This window comes from Podarcis liolepis, assembly GCF_965112155.1.
Source record: "Podarcis liolepis genome assembly, chromosome: 2".
Classification (NCBI taxonomy): Eukaryota; Metazoa; Chordata; class Lepidosauria; order Squamata; family Lacertidae; genus Podarcis; species Podarcis liolepis.
Window position 1 is genome coordinate 85,115,130 of NC_139555.1, and position 20,417 is coordinate 85,135,546.

At 42.8% G+C, this 20,417-nt stretch overlaps 1 protein-coding gene across 2 annotated transcripts in view; it reads right to left on the minus strand.

Annotated features, from left to right (window-relative positions):
• The window catches only part of ABTB1 (ankyrin repeat and BTB domain containing 1), a 41,652-nt gene that overhangs the window by 18,384 nt on the left and 2,851 nt on the right, over positions 1-20,417 (minus strand). For both annotated transcript variants that reach the window (XM_083489362.1, XM_083489363.1), the window contains exons 2-7: positions 19,110-19,172; positions 17,533-17,588; positions 12,557-12,701; positions 11,629-11,788; positions 10,565-10,610; positions 8,757-8,873 (exon numbers count right to left, since the gene is read on the minus strand). In XM_083489362.1, coding sequence (XP_083345488.1) covers positions 8,757-8,873; positions 10,565-10,610; positions 11,629-11,788; positions 12,557-12,701; positions 17,533-17,588; positions 19,110-19,172 — 587 coding nt within the window. The remainder of the gene's footprint in view (positions 1-8,756; positions 8,874-10,564; positions 10,611-11,628; positions 11,789-12,556; positions 12,702-17,532; positions 17,589-19,109; positions 19,173-20,417) is intronic.

Here is a 20,417-nt window from a genome sequence, read left to right on the forward strand (position 1 = left end):
AAACCATGGTTTGAAGCTAGCTTGTTCAAAGACTAACCAGAGCTTGTTTTAAAGAACAATCTCTAGCTCATAAAAGCAAGCCATGTTTTGTGGAAAGTGAAACTAAGCTCTGCTTAAATCCACCTCTCTGCTATGGGAGAGGGAAGGGAGCATGCAAGTATGAGGCTCCTGGCTGCTTTTTCCTTGTTGCTCATATTAATACAGCCATCATCTGCTTTCATCATCTATGAATATTTCCTTGTTGTTCATATTACATAGCCATTTCAAGAATTAAAGTAAGGGAATAGATCAATAACTGTTGATGAAGAAGTGGTCGTTTAGTGTATGTCTGGGCACTTGTTGGCATGTACACCTATATAGTTCCTTACTGTAAGTGCTACCTACATGTTATGAGTCTCCAAAGCCTTGCTGTATGAAGAAGGAGACCTGAATAGCTTGGTACAGTAAAGCAAGCTGATGTGATCAATACTAAATCATTAACAAGTAGTATGTATTTATGATGCCATATTGATTTCAGCTTGTGATTATTACACAGTGTTATTTGTCTCCTCCTCCTACACCCAGCTCACGTGGTCTTTATTTTAGGGAGTGTTATTTATATCTTTTGTTAATACAGAGAAACTTGTTTATAATAATATGAACACAACTGCTATTTCAGCACCTTTGGTATTATAAGTGGTTTATCGTGGAAAGAGGTTTTGTAACCAAGAGCTGAAAGCTCATGACATGATAAACTATTTAGAAATATACCAAAAGTCTTCATTGGTTTACACTTGGGAGTTCAGCAAGAAAAGGAAGTTACTCCTGAGCTGGCTAAGTTAACTCTGCATCGGAACAAGAGGTGGTACGATAAGCGTGACTCAATGGGTTTAGAACTTGTCTCCAAATCTCAGGTGACTCACATTGCCATAATAAATTGCCGCTCTTGACATTTTACAGATTACACGGGGATGTCATCTTACCACAACATTGAGAGGTGGGTGAAAGAAGACTGCCACAGTACAATATCTTTCTTCCCAACCCTCCTGCCCCAAATTAACGAGTTGTATATGCCTCAGAAGTGTGATTCTAAACAGGCAATATAATGCCTTTCAACAGATACACCATTACTGTCAGCAGGTAATGAAATTACATCTTTTGCCACTTGAAACTTTGCTCCAACATATGAAGGTGGTGGGTAGGAGGAAAGACTGTTTCTTTCTCACTCTTTCCTTCACATGAGAGACTACCAACTTCTCAACAGGAACCTCAGGAAATGACAATTCCCTGCCCCTCCTTTTGTTAATTGTGAGGAGCTACATCAGGGTTACGTTATGGTAGAAGACAGAAGAGGAAGGGAGATAGATTAGATCTGCTGGCACAGAGTTACTAGATCAGGCATAGGCAAACTCGGCCCTCCAGATGTTTTGGGACTACAACTCCCATCATCCCTGACCACTGGTCCTGTTAGCTAGGGATGATAGGAGTTGTAGTCCCAAAACATCTGGAGGGCCAAGTTTGCCTATGCCTCCACTAGAACATATTGTACTGAACACTTAATCTCTACAAAAAGCTTCCTTCAGTCCTCAATAAAGTCGCAATAACCCCAACCAACCTATTGTTTTGAAACTTATAAACACATGTAAATGAATATTTTCAACTAGAAACAGAGAGGGAAAACCCTGGTGCAGATGATTCTATGAAGAAGAAGAGTTTGGATTTGATATCCCGCCTTTCACTCCCTTTAAGGAGTCTCAAAGCGGCTAACATTCTCCTTTCCCTTCCTCCCCCACAACAAACACTCTGTGAGGTGAGTGGGGCTGAGAGACTTCAAAGAAGTGTGACTGGCCCAAGGTCACCCAGCAGCTGCATGTGGAGGAGCGGAGACGCGAACCCGGTTCCCCAGATTACTCTTAACCACTACACCACACTGGCTCTCACGTGTCTGGATGAGCATTAAAAATTGGAAAGCAGCTGAGGAGTGTGGACACTCAAGCAACATGTGTTTAATGGTAAAACACATACTGTACTGGGATCATTTTTATTTAGCAAATACTGTCAAGTATGATCCCATGTCCACTTCTAAACTGAGTCTAAACTGAGTAAACTGCCTGAAGTTCTTGGGGGATACATCAGACCATGAATTAACTTAATTTTGCAAAAATGGGGGTATTCACTGGAAGGAAAAATCAAGGAGCTCAAGTTTCTTTAGGATGTTAATCCCCATTAAAAGAAGCACTGGAGAAAGCACATCACACAGACTGATTGATTGATTGATTGATTGATTGATTGATTGATTGATTAAGGCTTCCCTTAAGAAGTTGTGTCTAGTTCAAATGAGGACAGCATAAACTTAGGCAAAACAAGTGGAAGTTGATAAGGCACAGAAAAGAGAATTTGTAGCTTATTATAAAAGTGCTATGACATATTTTTAAATGGGAGCAGAAAATCTAGGGAGACAGTTGGGCAACTAGATGACAGAAGAGAAGAGTAAAAGGATCGCTAGGAGGAGCATAGGGAAATTTCAAAGAAGCTGCATGAATTTTCACTGTAAAAGATATTGGACAGATACCCACACAAGGACTTATTGCTGCCATGCAACACTAGAACTCAAAGTCACCCAATGAATTCAGGACAGAAAAAGGAAAACAAGGAATTGTTTATGGAATTCACTGCCACAGGATGTAGTGATGATTCAGAAGGCAATTAAACAAACACGATGAGTAACTGGAAACTCCAAATTTCAGAGGCAGGATGATAGAGGGGGATGGGAGCTGGGGGCACTGTTATACAGTGGCTCTGCTCCTTCCTCCTGGGCCGTGTCCAGAAAGTGGTGTTGGGAGATGAGTGTTCAGACCCCTGGGCTCTCACTTGTGGGGTGCCTCAGGGTTCCGTCCTCTCCCCCATGCTTTTTAACATCTATATGATGCCGCTGGGAGAGATCATCAAGGAGTTTGGGCTGGGTGTTGATCAGTATGTGGATGATACCCAGCTCTACCTCTTTTAAATCAGAACCAGTGAGGGCAGTGAAGGTCCTGTGGGAGTGTTTGGAGGCGGTTGGAGGATGGCGGCTAAGTACTGTTTTGCAGGGACAGGGGGTGGGCAGGTGTAGAGGATTCCCTGGTCCTGAATGGGGTAACTGTACCCCTCAAGGACCAGGTGAGCAGCCTAGGAGTCATTTTGGACCCACAACTGTCCATGGAGGCGCAGGTCAGTTCTGTGTCCAGGGCAGATGTCTACCAGTTCCATCCGGTACGCAGGCGGAGGCCCTACCTGCCCAGAGATTGTCTCACTAGAGTGGTGCATGCTCTGGTTATCTCCTGCTGACTTCTGCAATGCACTTTACATGGGCTACCTTTGAAGGTGACCCAGAAACGACAACTAATCCTGAATGCAGCAGCTAGACTGGTGACTGGGAGAGGCTGCCGAGACCATATATCACCGGTCCTAAAGGATCTTCATTGGCTCCCAGTGCATTTCCGAGCACAATTCAAAGTTTTGGTGCTAACCTTTAAAGCCCTAAGCGGCCTTGGCCTTGTACACCTGAAGGAGTGTCTCCACCCCCATCATTCAGCCTGGACACTGAGGTCCAGCACCAAGGGCCTTCTGGTAGCTCCCTCAATGTGAGAAGTGAGGCTACAGGAACCAGGCAGAGCGCCTTCCCGGTAGTGGCATCCGCCCTGTGGAATGCCCTTCCATCAGATGTCAAGGAAATAAACAACTACCTGATTTTTAGAAGATGTCTGAAGGCAGCCCTGTTTAGGGAAGTTTTTAATGTTTGATGTTTTATTGTGTTTTTAATATTCTGTTGGGAGCTACCCAGAGTGGCTGGGGAAACCCAGCCAGATGGGCAAGGTATAAATAATAAAACTATTGTGTTTATTATTATTATTATTATTATTATTATTAGGCAGAAGGCAGCTGTTGACTTCACATCCTGCTGGCGGACTACCTAGAAACATCTGGCTGGCCACTGTGGAAAATATGCTGTAGTGCTAGATGGACTATTGGCCTGACAAAGCATGTTCTTAAGACGGATGCAAAGAGCCTGAAATGATCGCCTGTGTGCCTAGTGGCAAGTCTGGTTCCTCTCCTTAACATCCTCTCCTTATGCTTTGCAATTGTGACAGGCTCAATGCGAACAAAGTTAAGGCTCAGCACTATTTCAGTCATCAACCTAACAGATTACCTAGCCTTTGGGTACATGTGTGTTGTTAGGAACAGATTTCTCCCCTACTTGGTGGGTGCAAGCAATTTGTTTATTGTAGTTTTAACTTGTAGAATCTGTTTCAAGTACATTCACAGAACTGTTCCAAAGGGAAACTGGCAGCCTGGTGCCAATTTAAACTCAGAAGCCAAAAGCATATGCAATTTGCTTTCAAGGAGGACTGAGTCAGCCTATGTTTCCTATCCAGGAGACACTAAGAAGCAGCAAGACATTCTTTTCTGGAAGAGGAAAAAGAACATTGTCAGAGGGCTGTATATGGAGATGCTTTTGTTTGAAGTTTCTAGCTCATTTAGAAGATAGCAATTTTCTGCTTGAAGTGCTTAGATAACGCAGATGAAGTGCAAGCTGAAGAACAGAACAGCTAAGTGAGGCAGCCTCCTCCTCTCAAGACCGCCCCCCCTCCAGATGTGTTTTCTATGGCACAGAGAGATTTTAAAAGACCAATTTGTGTCATGAGTTTTGGTAAAGCACTTTATCACAAGTTTCTGGGAAATGGACCACTATGATGGGCTGTATCTTTCAATCTATGACAGCAATATTGCACTAATTAAGATTTCGGAACAGATGTAATACAAATGTGAGTGTGGTCAGTCAAAAGTAAATAGTTTTTGGTGACAGGAGCGTCAGTAAGATTAACTCACATTTATAAAATGTCAAGAAAATGGACAAGCCAGCAGCAACAATTAACATTCATTTAGCACCAACAATGGTCCAGATGCATGAAAGCAAGGGACTTGTGCCTCTAGGTAAAAGGTAAAGGGTAAAGGGACCCCTGACCATTAGGTCCAGTCGTGGCCGACTCTGGGGTTGCGAAGCTCATCTCGCTTTATTGACTGAGGGAACCGGCGTACAGCTTCCAGGTCATGTGGCCAGAATGACTAAGCCGCTTCTGCCGAACCAGAGCAGCACACGGAAATGCCGTTTACCTTCCCGCCGGAGCGGTACCTATTTATCTACTTGCACTTTGACGTGCTTTTGAACTGCTAGGTTGGCAGGAGCAGGGACCGAACTCACCCCGTCGCGGGGATTCAAACCGCCGACCTTCTGATCAGCAAGTCCTAGGCTCTGTGGTTTAACCCACAGCACCACCCGCATCCCCTGTGCCTCTAGGACACCAGTCCAAATGCTTTCTTCTTCCCCAGTGGGAAAAGTGGGAAGCTGAATGGAGTATAGTACATTTTGTAGTTTTTGCAACATGGCCAGCTATGCCAGGGTCAAAGCTTAAGTGTTACCAGTACTAAAGGCAGCAGTGGCAGAAGAAGATTAGAGAACTGGGCAAAAGCAAGCAAGATGAATTTTAACAGGGAGAAATGTAAAGTATTGCACTTGGGCAAAAAAAATGAGAGGCACAAATACAAGATGGGTGACACCTGGCTTGAGAGCAGTACATGTGAAAAGGATCTAGGAGTCTTGGTTGACCACAAACTTGACATGAGCCAACAGTGTGACGCGGCAGCTAAAAAAGCCAATGCAATTCTGGGCTGCATCAATAGGAGCATAGCATCTAGATCAAGGGAAGTAATAGTGCCACTGTATTCTGCTCTGGTCAGACCTCACCTGGAGTACTGTGTCCAGTTCTGGGCACCACAATTCAAGAAGGACACTGACAAACTGGAACGTGTCCAGAGGAGGGCAACCAAAATGGTCAAAGGCCTGGAAACGATGCCTTATGAGGAACGGCTAAGGGAGCTGGGCATGTTTAGCCTGGAGAAGAGGAGGTTAAGGGGTGATATGATAGCCATGTTCAAATATATAAAAGGATGTCACATAGAGGAGGGAGAAAGGTTGTTTTCTGCTGCTCCAGACAAGCGTACACGGAGCAATGGATCCAAACTACAAGAAAGAAGATTCCACCTAAACATTAGGAAGAACTTCCTGACAGTAAGAGCTGTTCGACAGTGGAATTTGCTGCCAAGGAGTGTGGTGGAGTCTCCTTCTTTGGAGGTCTTTAAGCAGAGGCTTGACAACCATATGTCAGGAGTGCTCTGATGGTGTTTCCTGCTTGGCAGGGGGTTGGACTCGATGGCCCTTGTGGTCTCTTCCAACTCTATGATTCTATGATTCTATGATTCTATGATTCTATGATTCTAAGATGTTAAGAGGGGATTGTCAATAAAGGATGCTCTAGCACCTTCAGTTTTGAAGGCAGCAGCATATAGAAGCAAGCTAAACTGTTCCTTTCATCACTTAAGGGTTTCTCACAAATGGTGAGAAGCAGAGTACAAAATAATCCTAAAGAAGTGTAAATTTATGATCTGCCTGGCCAACTATTTAAATTCTGGTGTCTAATATGAGTGCTGCAAAACAAACGACAGCCTTAGCCTTTCAAAGTGTCCAAGAGAGAAAGCAACTCCACTGGTGTAATGGACCTTGGGGTGTGTGTGTGTGTGTGTGTGTGTGTGTGTGTGTGTGTCAGGGATGACACCAAGTGGTAGTCTTAGTACACAACCAAGGCAGTAAAGCAACTTGTGTTAATCACCTGACTTTTTCCATCCGTGAAGAAATCATAACTATGCATTTCTGGGAATAAGAGTTTATTAGCATCAATCAGCTTAACCTCAAATAAAAGAACTGAAAAACTGTGTAATTAGAGATGCTGAAATATAATCAAACATTAACACAAATATAGCTAAATTAGTTATTCATTATCTCTTTAAGGTGATGAGAGTATGGTTTTTATTAAACTATGCTCATGGGTTATGAAATTCAACTATTCTTAATACACTTGCAGAAAACATACACTACAGGGTGTGAAATATCTATCTGCATCTATCAAGCATTACTACAATACATTATTGTTTGATATCTACACAGTTAACCTTACGAAACAAGCAAGCAACCTATATATTTAAGCCTGGGAGGGAGCTCCTCAAGTATCCAGTTCAAGATTAATCGTATCTGGTTTAGAGACAAATTTTTTACTTGCCTCATTTTCTGCAACCTATATCATCCAGTTTAGAAATGGCCTGGAGCCCCACTAAATATTTAAGTTTGACTTCTAGTCTGTTCTTCCTTGATTCATGATCCCAGGGTGGGTTACAGCAATAGAATACATTTAAAACCATGACAGTGTCAAATAATGTACCATTTCAGAATATAGCACTACTGTACAAAGATGGATAACTAAGCTATTTACGAGTGAGTTGCTTATTATTCCAAGTATTTATATTCCAGATCATGGGAATGGTCCTTAGGCAGGTAATATTCAAATAGCAGATTGCTGGACCATTCCCATGTGTCCCTGTTATGACATATCACAACTCTTTCTAGAAAACAAGAATGCTGCAAAGGCTTATGCTAAACACAATTAAATGTCCCATTAGAGTGCTCACCCACTAGTATATGCATAGCACAGTAACTTGATGTATAATGGAGACAGAACTTTGTCACCAAATTAAGGGCACATGAATCTACCCTACCTCTCCTTAGTCACTGCACCTATAAGCCTGAAGATCTTTCCAATGTTAGTGCAAGACCTACACAGTTTCTAAAAGCAACAGATTTGGCCTGTTATTTACACTTTAATTACTTCCCAGATAGACTACTGCAGTACAGCATGTGAGACATTGAAGACAATCCTAGATGGCCTAAGACCAAATAACTATTAGGAACACTTACTTTGTTGCCTGCATGGGCTTTAAAATCAGCTTGGCAGTTCCTTTTCTCTGTACCACTTCAAAATATCCATTGGGTAACTTACAGAAGGCAGGACATTTTCTGTGGGTGCTACAATTCTAGAATACCTCAATCAGGAAATCTTTTCACTATGTGTTTGAAGACATTTTTGTTTGGTTGGGCTTTCACTGTGCAATTTTGGATCTTGCTCTTGACTGACTTTACCATCCTGGAGACCCATCTTGGCTGTGAATCCTGGAAGACCTGCTCCCTGCCTTGCAGGCCTTTTCCCACCTGGCCTGGGAGGGCAGGGAGGACTGACTCCAGCTACAAAAGCTAGGGCTGCTGAAAAGGCCAGAGACCATCATAGCTGTCTCTTAGTACATGTCATCAAGCCTGAGCTTCCACACCTGCCAACCACCATGGGCAGGACTGGCAGCAATAGCAGCAGGTATGTTCTAATTTTTTTTGTTAACTTCACTACACTAAATGTGTATTCTGTAGTTGACTTAATTTGTAATATTTTATTTTGAAATCTTTCAGATAATATTTTAGTTTCCTGTTAATTACATTGCTTTGAATGTATACGTGATATTTTTTTGACTCTCTTCATTAATGCTTTATTCTGCATTGTTTTATTTGATGTTTTAACCTGTTGTAAACCACTTTGAGAATTTTTTCTTTAAATTATAAAGCAGTATAGAAATGGAAATAAAATAAAATAATAATAATAATACCATGTTAAAGAATATTTCATACTGTTAATTGCTTATCTGCATGGTGTACTGTGATTGTTTTGAGCACTTTAGGAGAACAGCGGAACAGAAAAAAGTTATTACTAGAATTTTTAGCTCATTAATATAAGCTCTTAAAAAAAAAAAGGCAGCTTTCCACTTTCTTATATAAAATGCCAGTCTGAGCAATTGGACCTTACCAAATTCATGCACCTTTTTACACTTGGTTTCCAAGTCTTCAATGAGATCCTGGAGCCGACATTGTTTTGCCAATCTTTTGCAGTCGCTCACATATTCTACATCTATGTCTAAACGGCCTGCCAAAAGAAAAGAAAAGAAAGCAAATGACCCTTTCAATTCTCCCTATTATTTATTCACCAACACGTAAAATTCATCCTTACATCCACAGCTGCAAATTTATGTTTCAGCACCCCCCTGTGACTTAAGGAAGGACTGCATTTATATTTTTGAGAAGATCACTTGTACAGCTAGTGCAGCAACTTCTTTTGACCCATATTGCATGTTGCTTTTCAGATATATGTCCTGAGAAAATTCTGATTTTTTTACCTTTTGTATCTTTATTATTTTAGACTGCAAACCATCTTGAATGGATTAACAGTACAAAATTGTAGTAAGGGTGACATCCAATGTTAGCGATACCGGTATAGGCCTATTAAAATCAGTGGATTTGAGTCCATTAATTGCAATGAGTCTACAAAGAATATGACAGAGATGCATGCCGCCCTAAGTAAACAAATAGACTATAGATACACAACTTGGTTGACTATCACCCAAATAAATAAAATATGGATGCACATGTCTACATATGACAAAGCCAAGAAATGTTACATACAAGTCCGTCAATTCTGATAACTACAATAATGTAGCTATTATTTCAATTGGTATGCCACTTTCCCACATACATCTGCCCAAAGCAATGAGCAAATGTAGAGAAGGCTAATCCAGAATCCCTTCTATAGGTTTAATCCACATGTCCCACATGTTAAATAAAGATGCATGTGTCACTTTCTGTATCCTTCTGTATTTCAAGGTACTCCTGTCTTATAAAAGCAAAAAGAGGAGCAACTTCAATAGCCAGATTCATACATATTCCTGAGTACAAATATCCAGAAACGTATGGCCATTGTCTAGTGAAGGATAAGGACCTTTGTTCACTAAAAACAAACAAAAATAAGACAAACTTTTATTCTTTGCTATTCCTTTGGTAGCTCCAATCCAGAGCTGTGCTCTGGAATTGGGAGGAACCCTATTGGCATATGCAAATGGAGGTAGAAAAACATGTTAGCACAGTCTGTGCCTGGTTAGAATGCCCAACCAGCAAACAAATCTTCTAGACAGCAGAATCCTTTGCACGTCTACTCAGGAGTAAGTCTCATTGAATTGCAGAAAGACTTACTCCCAAACAAGTGTGTTTAGAATTGAAGCCTCAACATTTCAAGTAACTGTTGCTGAAATAATGCCATGGCGCTTTTAGACGTAAAAGTAAGTAGAGCAACAGTGTGGTATACCGGGAATATGTCGAAACACAACGTTGTGTCACTCATTACTAGCAATGCCGGTGCCCTTATTGCATTTGATACAGCACTTGCAAAACAAACAAACAAACCCATCAGCTGGGTGGTGGGAGACAATGTATTCGGGCAATAAAATATTGTTGCTTGGGTGGGTGAGTGGCTAACCCCAAAGCAAAAACACGATGGTAGAGAAAAGAACCTGAATCCCCCATAATCTCACTCTAGCAAGGTCCAACACAACTTGTGCAGCTCCATGCCTCTCCATCAATGCTGTTATTCTATGCCCCAGTATCTAATGCTTTCCATCAGTATAGTCTTTGCAAGAGAAAGAGAAAAAGTACGTCACCCGAGCCCTTTCTGACAAGCTAAGTTTTGAAATAATTATGCAAAGTATATAGATATACGCAAGATGTTATTCTGAATCCAAATGCAGCACTTGTAAGCACTACAATGCAGCACATGCCCACATTTACCTGTATAGAGGTACTGGAGAAGGGAACCAAAGGCAGCTGGGTTGATCTATACAATGAATGAAAGTGGTTATTTACAGAGGTTGCATTTTGCCATGGCTTGAACTATACACTGATATAAGTGAGAAACAAGCTAGAACAGCAGTAGCTAAGGTGTTTTGGACTACAACTCCCATCAGCCCCAGCCTGTCAGGTCAATGATCAGAAGTCCACAACAACTTCCAGAGGGCACCCCATTGGCTATATTCAAACTAGAAGGTAATGAGGGCCCATGAGATTCTGCAGTAATGCTAACTCTGGGGAGGCAAGCAACAAAAAGGGCAAGATTTTAGCTGTATCTCCCTTTTCCTCAATGCCAGCTCGTTCGCACCATGTGACAACATTAAATAATGTCACTCAAAAAGTAATTAACTTGTGGAACTGACCACAAGTTGTGACAACCACTTATATAGTTAGCTTAAAAAAACAAAAACCTGTTTTGTGAGAAGTTGAATATCTTGTGTGTTATGTTTACCAGTAGGAACAGGCAGGGTTGATTTAATACAGCAGGTCACAATGAAATCTCAATATGATGCTCCGGATCAACACTGCTGAGATAATCCAAGTAAAACTGTTTTAAAGAAGCTTGATACTTGATTAGTTAGGAACATCAGGCTTGGTACTCGTGTAGCAGAATAAAGTGGCAGAATGGACTGTACCATTCAGACTGCAAGTAGGAGAAGCCCATTTTGAGTGTTCCAAATTTAACAATATTCACTGCAAATAAAAAAGGAAAAAAAGAAAAAAGGAGAATAGCAGTGAGAGGACTAGCCCAGAACCACTTCCTCTCAATGAAGTGGAGAGTTAGTTAATTCAGGGAGTTAGTTGCTTTTTATGGTTTTTTTAGTTAGTTGATTTTTATGTTTTTTAATGTATTTGAAATAACATCCTCACCCACAGTCTTAAGTGGTACAGTCCACTCTACTGTCTCATTCTGATGCATGGGTCTAGACTTGGCACATGAAACCATAAAGCAAGCACCAACGGCAGACACTATTCCAGTTAAAACAAAGCTTGAGTCTTCTCACCAATGGATGCTTTAGTGCTATGATATTCTTCCCCTTCCACTTGGTCTCAAACATTTCTGCAAAATATGCACTCCGGGCACCGAGAATGCAGCGATGGGCACAGAAAGACTTCCCATGCACAATGAATACAATGTCACTCTGGTAACCCTGTTCCAGAAGTCTGCAAGGAGAATGAGAACAACAAGTCTGAAAAAAACTGGACTGGAGGACTCAGCATCTGCGAGCATCTTGTTCCTTCAAAATCAAGGTTCTAAAATAATGCTTTATTATTTATTAATCGGTCCCTTTCTTACCAAGGTAACTCAAAGTGACTTACAATATATAAACAAAGAAAAACATACATTAAAACCAGCACAAAGAAAAACAATGAAAAAATGAAATGACAAACTTGTTCTTAAAAAGGCAGAATCTGAACCCCTCAAGAAGGCCACAGGAAATTATGATTCAACGCCATCGAGAAAAAGTTATGTTTTTGCCTGACGCCTAAAGCTATATAATGATGGCACCAAGTGAGCCTCCCTGGGGACAGCATTCCATAAACAGGACTGCACACACACACACACACACACACACACACACACACACATATATATATTAAGTAGTCTTATTTAATTCTGCCACCTACGCAGTAGATTGTGATTAATCAGTTTTATCATGTATACTGTATGAGAAGCTTTTTCAGTGGGGAGGGAATTAAATATATACATATAAACTTTCAAATTACTATGTACTAACAGTGGCTTGACAGACTTGTCATTATCACAAGCGAGCCTCCATAAGACAAGAACATAATAAATCTTTTGAATCTCCTGAAACAAAACAAGCAAGAGGGGTCAGCCGTCCAAAGGAGTGGGCGTGGCAGTCCAATGGAAACAGATGCATTTTAATGCTTAACCGCCTGCAATGAAGGCATCCCTTCTCTCTTTACCGTTGAAGGAAGACATCATAGTAGTCTCTCTTCATGCACTTTGCTGTGATCTGCTTGTACTCCTTTAACACCCGCCGAATAGCATCACTCAGGGCCCCATATAAGCAACGCTCGCCATCAAAGGTGTTTGCTTCACATTTGGCACCTGTGAACCAATACCAACTGGCATTTAGGTTTGAAGCCATATTACAAGAGACAGATCATTTACATATGTGATATTGTCTTTCTCTGCAGAACAGTACTAAGAACTGCTTCCACTAAACAACTGAGCAACCTTCATCCCTCGTTACAAGTACTTTCATATGTTCTTTGGTCTAAAGCAGAGCTCATGAAGTAAAATTAACATTCAACCATAATACAGTGGTGCCCCGCAAGATGAATGCCTCGCAAGACGGAAAACCCGCTAGACAAAAGGGTTTTCTGTTTTGGAGGCGCTTCGCAAAACGATTTCCCCTATGGGCTTGCTTTGCAAGACGAAAACGTCTTGCAAGTGTTCCGGTTTTTTTCCGCTCCCCCCCCCCTTTTTCTAATCCGCTAATCCGCTAATAGCCTTTTAGCCGCTAATCCGCTAAGCCTTTAATAGCTGCTAAGCCTTTAATAGCCGCTAAACCGCTAATAGGGTTGCTTCGCAAGACGAAAAAACCGCTAGACGAAGAGACTCGCAGAACGGATGAATTTCGTCTTGCGAGGCACCACTGTTTCCAGTCTCTTAATTTCTGCCTTGGGACAACTGCAAGACTACTCAGTTTTAAAAGAAAATAGCTGCCTGAAGCTGAATACATTCTACAATATTTCACAGAAAACATTTCTGCTACACCCACACCACTGCGATCCAGTGTGCTACGCTATGAGCTGGATTGTGGTTAGAGTGTTGGATGAGGATCAGGGTTCATATCCACACTCAGCCATGAAGCTTGCTGGGTGACCTTGGGACAGTCATTGTCTACTTCCCAGGGCTGATGAGAGGATAAACTGAGGAGGAGAACCATGAACACCACATTGAGCTCCTTGGAGAGAAGTTATTACAACTTAAAAAACAGAGAAACGAATCTCTTTTAAAGTACACTGTAAATATTTAGTAAATACAAGTTAGAAGCAAGCTAAAAAGCTTCCCAGAAAAATTAAAACTTTTTGATTGCGTGTTTAACTACAGTTAGGAATATAAAATTTATTGTCCAAATTCAATATAATTCTCTCTCAAGTCTGTGCCTGCATTGGTTGGAGTATACCCATTTCTAATAGAGTCTGCATGTAGCTGCATGTTCAATGACAAGCTATTCTTACCAAATTCAACATTACCCCACCAAAGCACGATTTGGATTTCTTATACCTAGAAGGATTATTATTTGCTTTAGCTGTAAGCTATGAATTATGATCTAATACCAAGTTTGGAATGCTGTTCCTATGGAAATCTGAAAGGCGCCTACAATCCTGATGTTTTGTTACCTGCTGAAAATATATTTGGTTCACCAAGTGTTTTTAAAGACTTAATCTGATTCAGCCTGGGTCATCTTATGATTTTATAATTGTACAATTTTGTTATTTTCAATGACTGTAACTGGCTGTGCTCTTTTATCTCTGGTCGGGGACAGAGGGTGGCACTAGGGAGGGAAATGTCGTCGCGCCACTCCTTGGTGTGTGGAGTGCCGCAGGGCGCAATTTTCTCCCCGATGCTTTTTAACATCTTTTTGCGCCCCCTTGCCCAGATTATCTGGAGCTTTGGGCTGGGTTGTCACCAATATGCTGATGACACTCAGCTCTATCTGCTGATGGATGGCCACACTGACTCGGCCCCGAAGACACTGACCAGATGCTTGGAAGCTGTGGCTGGATGGTTTCGTGGGAGCCGATTGAAACTAAATCCTTCGAAGACAGAGGTCCTATGGCTGGGTCGGGATGGCATGGGGATGAGGGACCAACTCCCTTCTCTTGCGGGGGCCCAATTAGTGCCATTGCCTTCCGTTAAGAGTTTGGGTGTAATCCTTGACGCCTCCCTTTCCATGGAGGCGCAAGTTACAGCAACAGCCAAGGCGACATTTTTCCACCTTCGCCGCATCAAGCAGTTGGTCCCTTACCTTTCCCGCCGTGACCTGGCCACAGTGATCCATGCGACGGTCATCTCCAGGCTTGACTACTGTAATTCACTCTATGCGGGGCTGCCCTTGAAACTGTCCCAGAAACTCCAGCGGGTGCAGAATGCTGCAGTGAGGCTCCTCACGGGGTCTCTGCCATGGGAACATATTCACCCAGTGCTTTTCAAGCTGCACTGGCTCCCGGTGGAGTACAGGATCAGATTTAAGGTGCTGCTTTTGACCTTTAAAGCCCTTCACGGCCTAGGACCCTCGTACCTACGGGACCGCCTCTCCCGGTATGCCCCACGGAGAGCCTCAAGGTCCATAAATAGCAACACCCTAGTGCAGTGTTTCCCAACCGGTGTTCCGCGGCACACTAGTGTGCCGCCAGACGTTGCCTAGTGTGCCGTGGGAGGGAGGCGGGCGAGTCGGGCTAATCCTCCGGCCCCGCTCCCCCGGGGAACGTGCCCCGTCATCCGCTTCTGCCTTGCTCCCTGTGACAGGAATTCCCAAAACTGTATCAGCACCTGCCGCTTGCCCAGCAGCCCTGGCGCTGCCTTGCGCCCGGCGCCCCCGCCATCCTCGGCGCAGGGAGCGAGGGGCGCGCAGGCAGGCGCTGCCCGGCGGAGCGACGGCTCCTTCCGAGCGGCTGGCAGTGTCTGGGCATGACTGGCCTCCCGCCTGGTCCCGCGGCGGCTGCAGACGCGGCCGAAGCAGCGCAGGGAAGGAGACGCCCGGCCGCCCAGCCCAGCCCCGCACGCTCCCACTCTCTCTCGGCGGCCGGGGAGCGGGGCCAAAGCGGGCCCCCACCTGAGTGGCGGCTGCGTGAGCCAATAGGCGAGGTGGGGCAGAGGGGGAGGCGGGGCTCCGGAGAACAAAGGAGGGAGGGGGCACCCGGGAGAAGGGGGCGGGGCGGGAGGAGCGGGGAGCGCGGCGCTGCGCCCGGGACGCCCCAGTTCCGCCGGGTTAGAAGCCGGCGGCCTACCTCTGCTGGCCGTGGAAGGCAGCCGGGTCTGGGTCGCGCCCCGAGAGTGGCGGGGTCCGCGCACAGCCTGCCCTCCAGGCTGGGAAGTGGCTCCTAGGCTCCGCCTGAAGCCACGCAGAGCCCGCAACGCGCCCTCGCTCTGCTGCCTCCTCCCACCCCGGCAAGGGGAAGGGAAAAAACTTTCACTTTTGTGCGTCCCTCCCGGCGTGACGCTGCGCGCTGACGTCACGGGGCGGGGCTTTAATGGTGGTGTGCCGCGAGATTTTTTTCCGGTAAACAGGTGTGCCGTTGCTCAAAAACGTTTGGGAAACACTGCCCTAGTGGTCCCGGGCCCTAAGGAAGTTAGATTGGCTTCAACCAGAGCCAGGGCCTTTACAACTCTGGCTCCGGTCTGGTGGAACGCTCTGCCTCATGGGTCCAGGGCCCTGCAGGATCTGATTTCTTTCCGCAGGGCCTGTAAGACAGAGTTGTTCCACCTGGCCTTTGGCTTGGAGCCAATTTGATTCCCTCCCTCCCTTTCTTTTTTCTTTTCCTTCTCCTCCTATGATGAGGCTACATTTTAATATTTTAATGTTGTATTTTTAATTTTGTTTTTAAGTTGTAATCATTTAACTTGTTTTTATTATTGCTTGTAAGCCGCTCTGAGCCCGGCCTTGGCTGGGGAGGGCGGGGTATAAATAAAAATTATTATTATTATTATTATTATTATTATTATTATACCACCTCAACAATAACTGTGTTGGTGGTTTATAAATATTCTGATAAATAAAGTTAGAAACCATGATTTTGTTTTATTTCTCTGACTGGATTTATATTCTTTGTATCTGTTAAACAACAGACCTATCATTGATTAAATGAAATCAATGTATTTTGAAGGTGTGGGTGAGAGAACTAAGCGTATCTCACTCTACATCAGAGTTTTCCACATTAGTGTGTTGGCTGCAGTGTGTAGGTGAGTCACACGAATGCTCCCCACGGTGCTCCCAGGGCTGGAAAGGGGTTAGTTTAACCTCTTGTTTGCTAGTAAAACTGAATTACTGTGTCGTGAAATCTTCCATGTCTAAAAAGTGTACCACCAACATGAAAGGTTTGGAAAGCTCTGCCCTACATTATTGCCTTTGTCCTTTTAGCCAAGTTACTAAGAAACAGCGCAATAATGCCCTTGGGAGCTGGGTGGTTCAAGAATGGATGCTGGCAGACTTGTTACTTGGTAACCTAGATAGATCTGCAAGTGAAAGCACATATTCCTGGCGATAACTGTTCCTACTAGTCACTCAATAAATGGTGGCAGCTACTGATTCAGTGTATTACAGGTGAATTTATTCCTTCTAGTAAAGCCAAACACTAAATCCATTTATTTTTGCCCTGCTGGGTGCTATGATGAGAACAGAAATATTAAAGGTACCAACAAGGAGCCTTAACTTTTTCTTTTTTAAAATAAAAAAATATATTAATTAATAATAATAATGATGATGATGATGATGATGGTTGGGTTTCCCCAGCCACTCTGGGTGGCTTACAGCATATATAAAATGTAGTAAAACATCAAATGGACATTTACTTTTAGGTGCGTTTTATTAAACAAAATGGCAGCAAGCAGACTAGATTAAAAATAGCAGCTCTCCCCATTGGCTAAGATCCAATTTTAATGTCACGCTAGGGCTAGTACTACAAACTTGTAAAAAACTGAGCCCTGTACTAACACCCTACCATGAGAGGAAAAGTTTTCCTTGCAAAATAAGATTCTAGCTGTTTGATTAGCTTAACAAGTCAAAAGCAACTATGCAGTTTCCCATCAGAGCAGGATTATACTGTTTTAATTCTGGTGTACCTTCAACGACAATTCTAGAGACACACAGGTGACCATATATATTGGGCACAGAGTCTCCAGGAGAAGCAGCATATCAGGTTTTTCTTACCATTGGCTAAAAGGTACCGCACAAGCTCTTCATGTCCACAGAGACAAGCATAATACCTGTTAACACAAGGAAGGAGTTAGGAAAGAGACACTTAGAAATGAAAGTCCTCCCACAGCACCAACTTTGCAATCTAATTAAGATCCTAAAATCACATTAGGTTGGGACAGCGAATGTGTTGCCCTCTAGTTGTTGTTGGAGTGCAACTCGCAGCAGCCCCAGCAGCACGGCCAATGGTTGGGATGATGGAAGTTGTAGTCCAACATCATCTGGAGGGCACCACATTGGCTCCCCCCATGGTGTTAACTCCTTACAATAAATTGATCCAGTCCTCTCCATAGCATTCTCACTTCTTTCTGTTGTGACAAGGATAACAAGGGTCTTTTCCCACTCTTTTTCTAGTGATGAGATATGCACTTGCTTCATGTGCAAGTAGAAAAAAGAGATGTGGACTAGGGCTATGCAGATGAAGGGGTGGGACTATGCAAACAGAGCTGCCTTGGTTTTCAGTGCTCCCATCAAGTTCTATGGGACAGCATTGAGAAAGGTGAAATCTGCACACAGCCCCACAATGTATGATAGCTTTACCAACAAGAACTTTAGGGTACATGCTTATTATTTCTATTGCAAGTATCTATAGCCTGCTCTATTAGTCAAGACTTTCAGAGCAGTTTCCATTAGCGAGATAAAGGCAGCAGTAACTTGCATGTAAATCCCAGATTTTTGAAAACTTCTAAAAGTTGACACTAAAAGGTTTGGGTGAATACAAAGTCTTTTATCTGTCACTGTAAAGACAGGCTAGTTAGTGCTAGGTGGGCCTCCCTGGAGACAGCAAAATGAAAAATATCCCTTTCCCAATTCCCACTCATCTCACTTCAGAAGGCGATAGAACTCCAGCAATGATCACAGGTGATAGGAAAGTTCATGCAGGAAAAGTAACCTAGGTCCTAAGATGCTTAGGGATTTCAACATAAAATCCAGTACCTTGAATTTTATGTGGAAATGGATCAGCAGCTAATGCAATCATATAAATGCTGACATGACAATATCCCAAGGACACATTGTACAACTCCAGGGATTCCCATTCTATACTTTCTTTTATGACAGACGTAGCACAGTGCTGATGAACATATGTTGGGGACAAACAAGAGAAGACTATTGTCTTCATGCCCTGTTTGCAACCTTCCCAGAACATTACGGCTAACCAGAGCTAGACAAGATGAGCCAATGGCACAACTGGAGCAGGCCTCTTCTTAGAATGCTAGTAAATGCTAGTAAAATGGTTGCCACAAATTATCCCAAAAGCAGTGGCAGGCATTCACTTGCCTTCCAGAGTATTGTTCTGAATGAGGAAAATTATTTCCAACAGCAGGTCTTGTCAACAAAAAACAGCATGGGAACACTGAAAACTTGAGACAATGGGGAGCAGAATGTAGGAGAAGGATATAAGAAAAAATGATTTCTTTTTTGAACACAACAACAGAAGTAAAATGAGGAACCGTTGCAATGCCTGAAAGCATTTCTTTAAATCCTGTATAAGTTACCAAACAGCATGCATGTCTCAAGGCCAAAGCACTCACAAAGGGGTACTGTCCCATTTATCCCGGACATTGATTTCAACATCTCTCTGTTCAAGAAGGTATCTGAAAGACAAACAAGGGCACAGCTTTAGCACTTAAGAATTCATCTAACTCACTTCAGCTACAGCTTCAGAAATTATCTGTTTTTAAAGCCCCTTTCCCTATTATTAATTATTATTTATTAGATTAGACTGCCCTACTTCATAAGATCTCAGGGCAGTTCACAGTATACTAAAGTTTGGGAGTGCCCGTGCAACCTTTAAAAGAAGGGACACAAACAGCAAGGCTATTTTCCCCCACATTACATTTATTCTCCTTTACCCCCACCATTGATTTTTAAGTATGTGTAATTTCCTAAATATCAGAAGAAACCAACATGCTGCCCTCCAGATGTTTTAGGATTCCACCTCCCATCAGCCCTGGCCATTTGAGGAATGATGGACAGTTTAGTCCAGGCTTCCTCAACCTTAGCCCTCCAGATATTTTGAGACTACAATTCCCAGCATCCCTGACCACTGCTCCTGCTAGCTAGGGATCATGGGAGTTGTAGGCCAAAAACAACTGGAGGGCAGAGGTTGAGGAAGCCTGGTTTAGTCTAACATCTGGGGGCATCACATGGGCTACTCCGGCTCTACATTACAGCAGCACACACCTTCCCTCTTTTTTTTTCCTTTAAAAAGTTAGTGACAAATATCCGCACCAATTCTATGGGGGCACAACAGTGCATATGCAGATTATCAGGAGCACAGAAAGCACAAAGAAAAATAGTTTGTGTTTCTATTTTGCTTTCTGGAAAGGCCCTAAAAAAAACAGAGCTAGTATGGTGCAATGGTTAAGAGTACTGGACTAGGACTGGGGATAAAGTCAGTCTCTAAATTTAGACTATCTCACAGGGTGGTTGCAAAAATAAAATAAAAGGGCAGGAGGGAGGTTGGAATGAATTTAAATATAAATGACATTTTAAAATCATGAGCAAAAATTAGCCATTATTTAAAAACCTTAAAACTGATTGATGTTCTCCAAGTATGTTGCTACTGTTGTCCTTTTTTGTGTTTCTGCTTGTAAACTGTGTTGCACCTGAAAGCTGTAAGTGTTGTGATTTTTACTAGTTCTTAAGATTGACATTGAAATTGATGGACAGCATCACTTATGGTGATTATGCACATCACAATGAATTTGAATTGATATAATATTGTGATCAACATTACTTTTCTGGCTGTTACTACATCTTAATGCAATGAATCAGGAAATTAATTGATAGTTTTTTTAAATATACGATTGGTATATATTTATTCTTGTATTCATGAA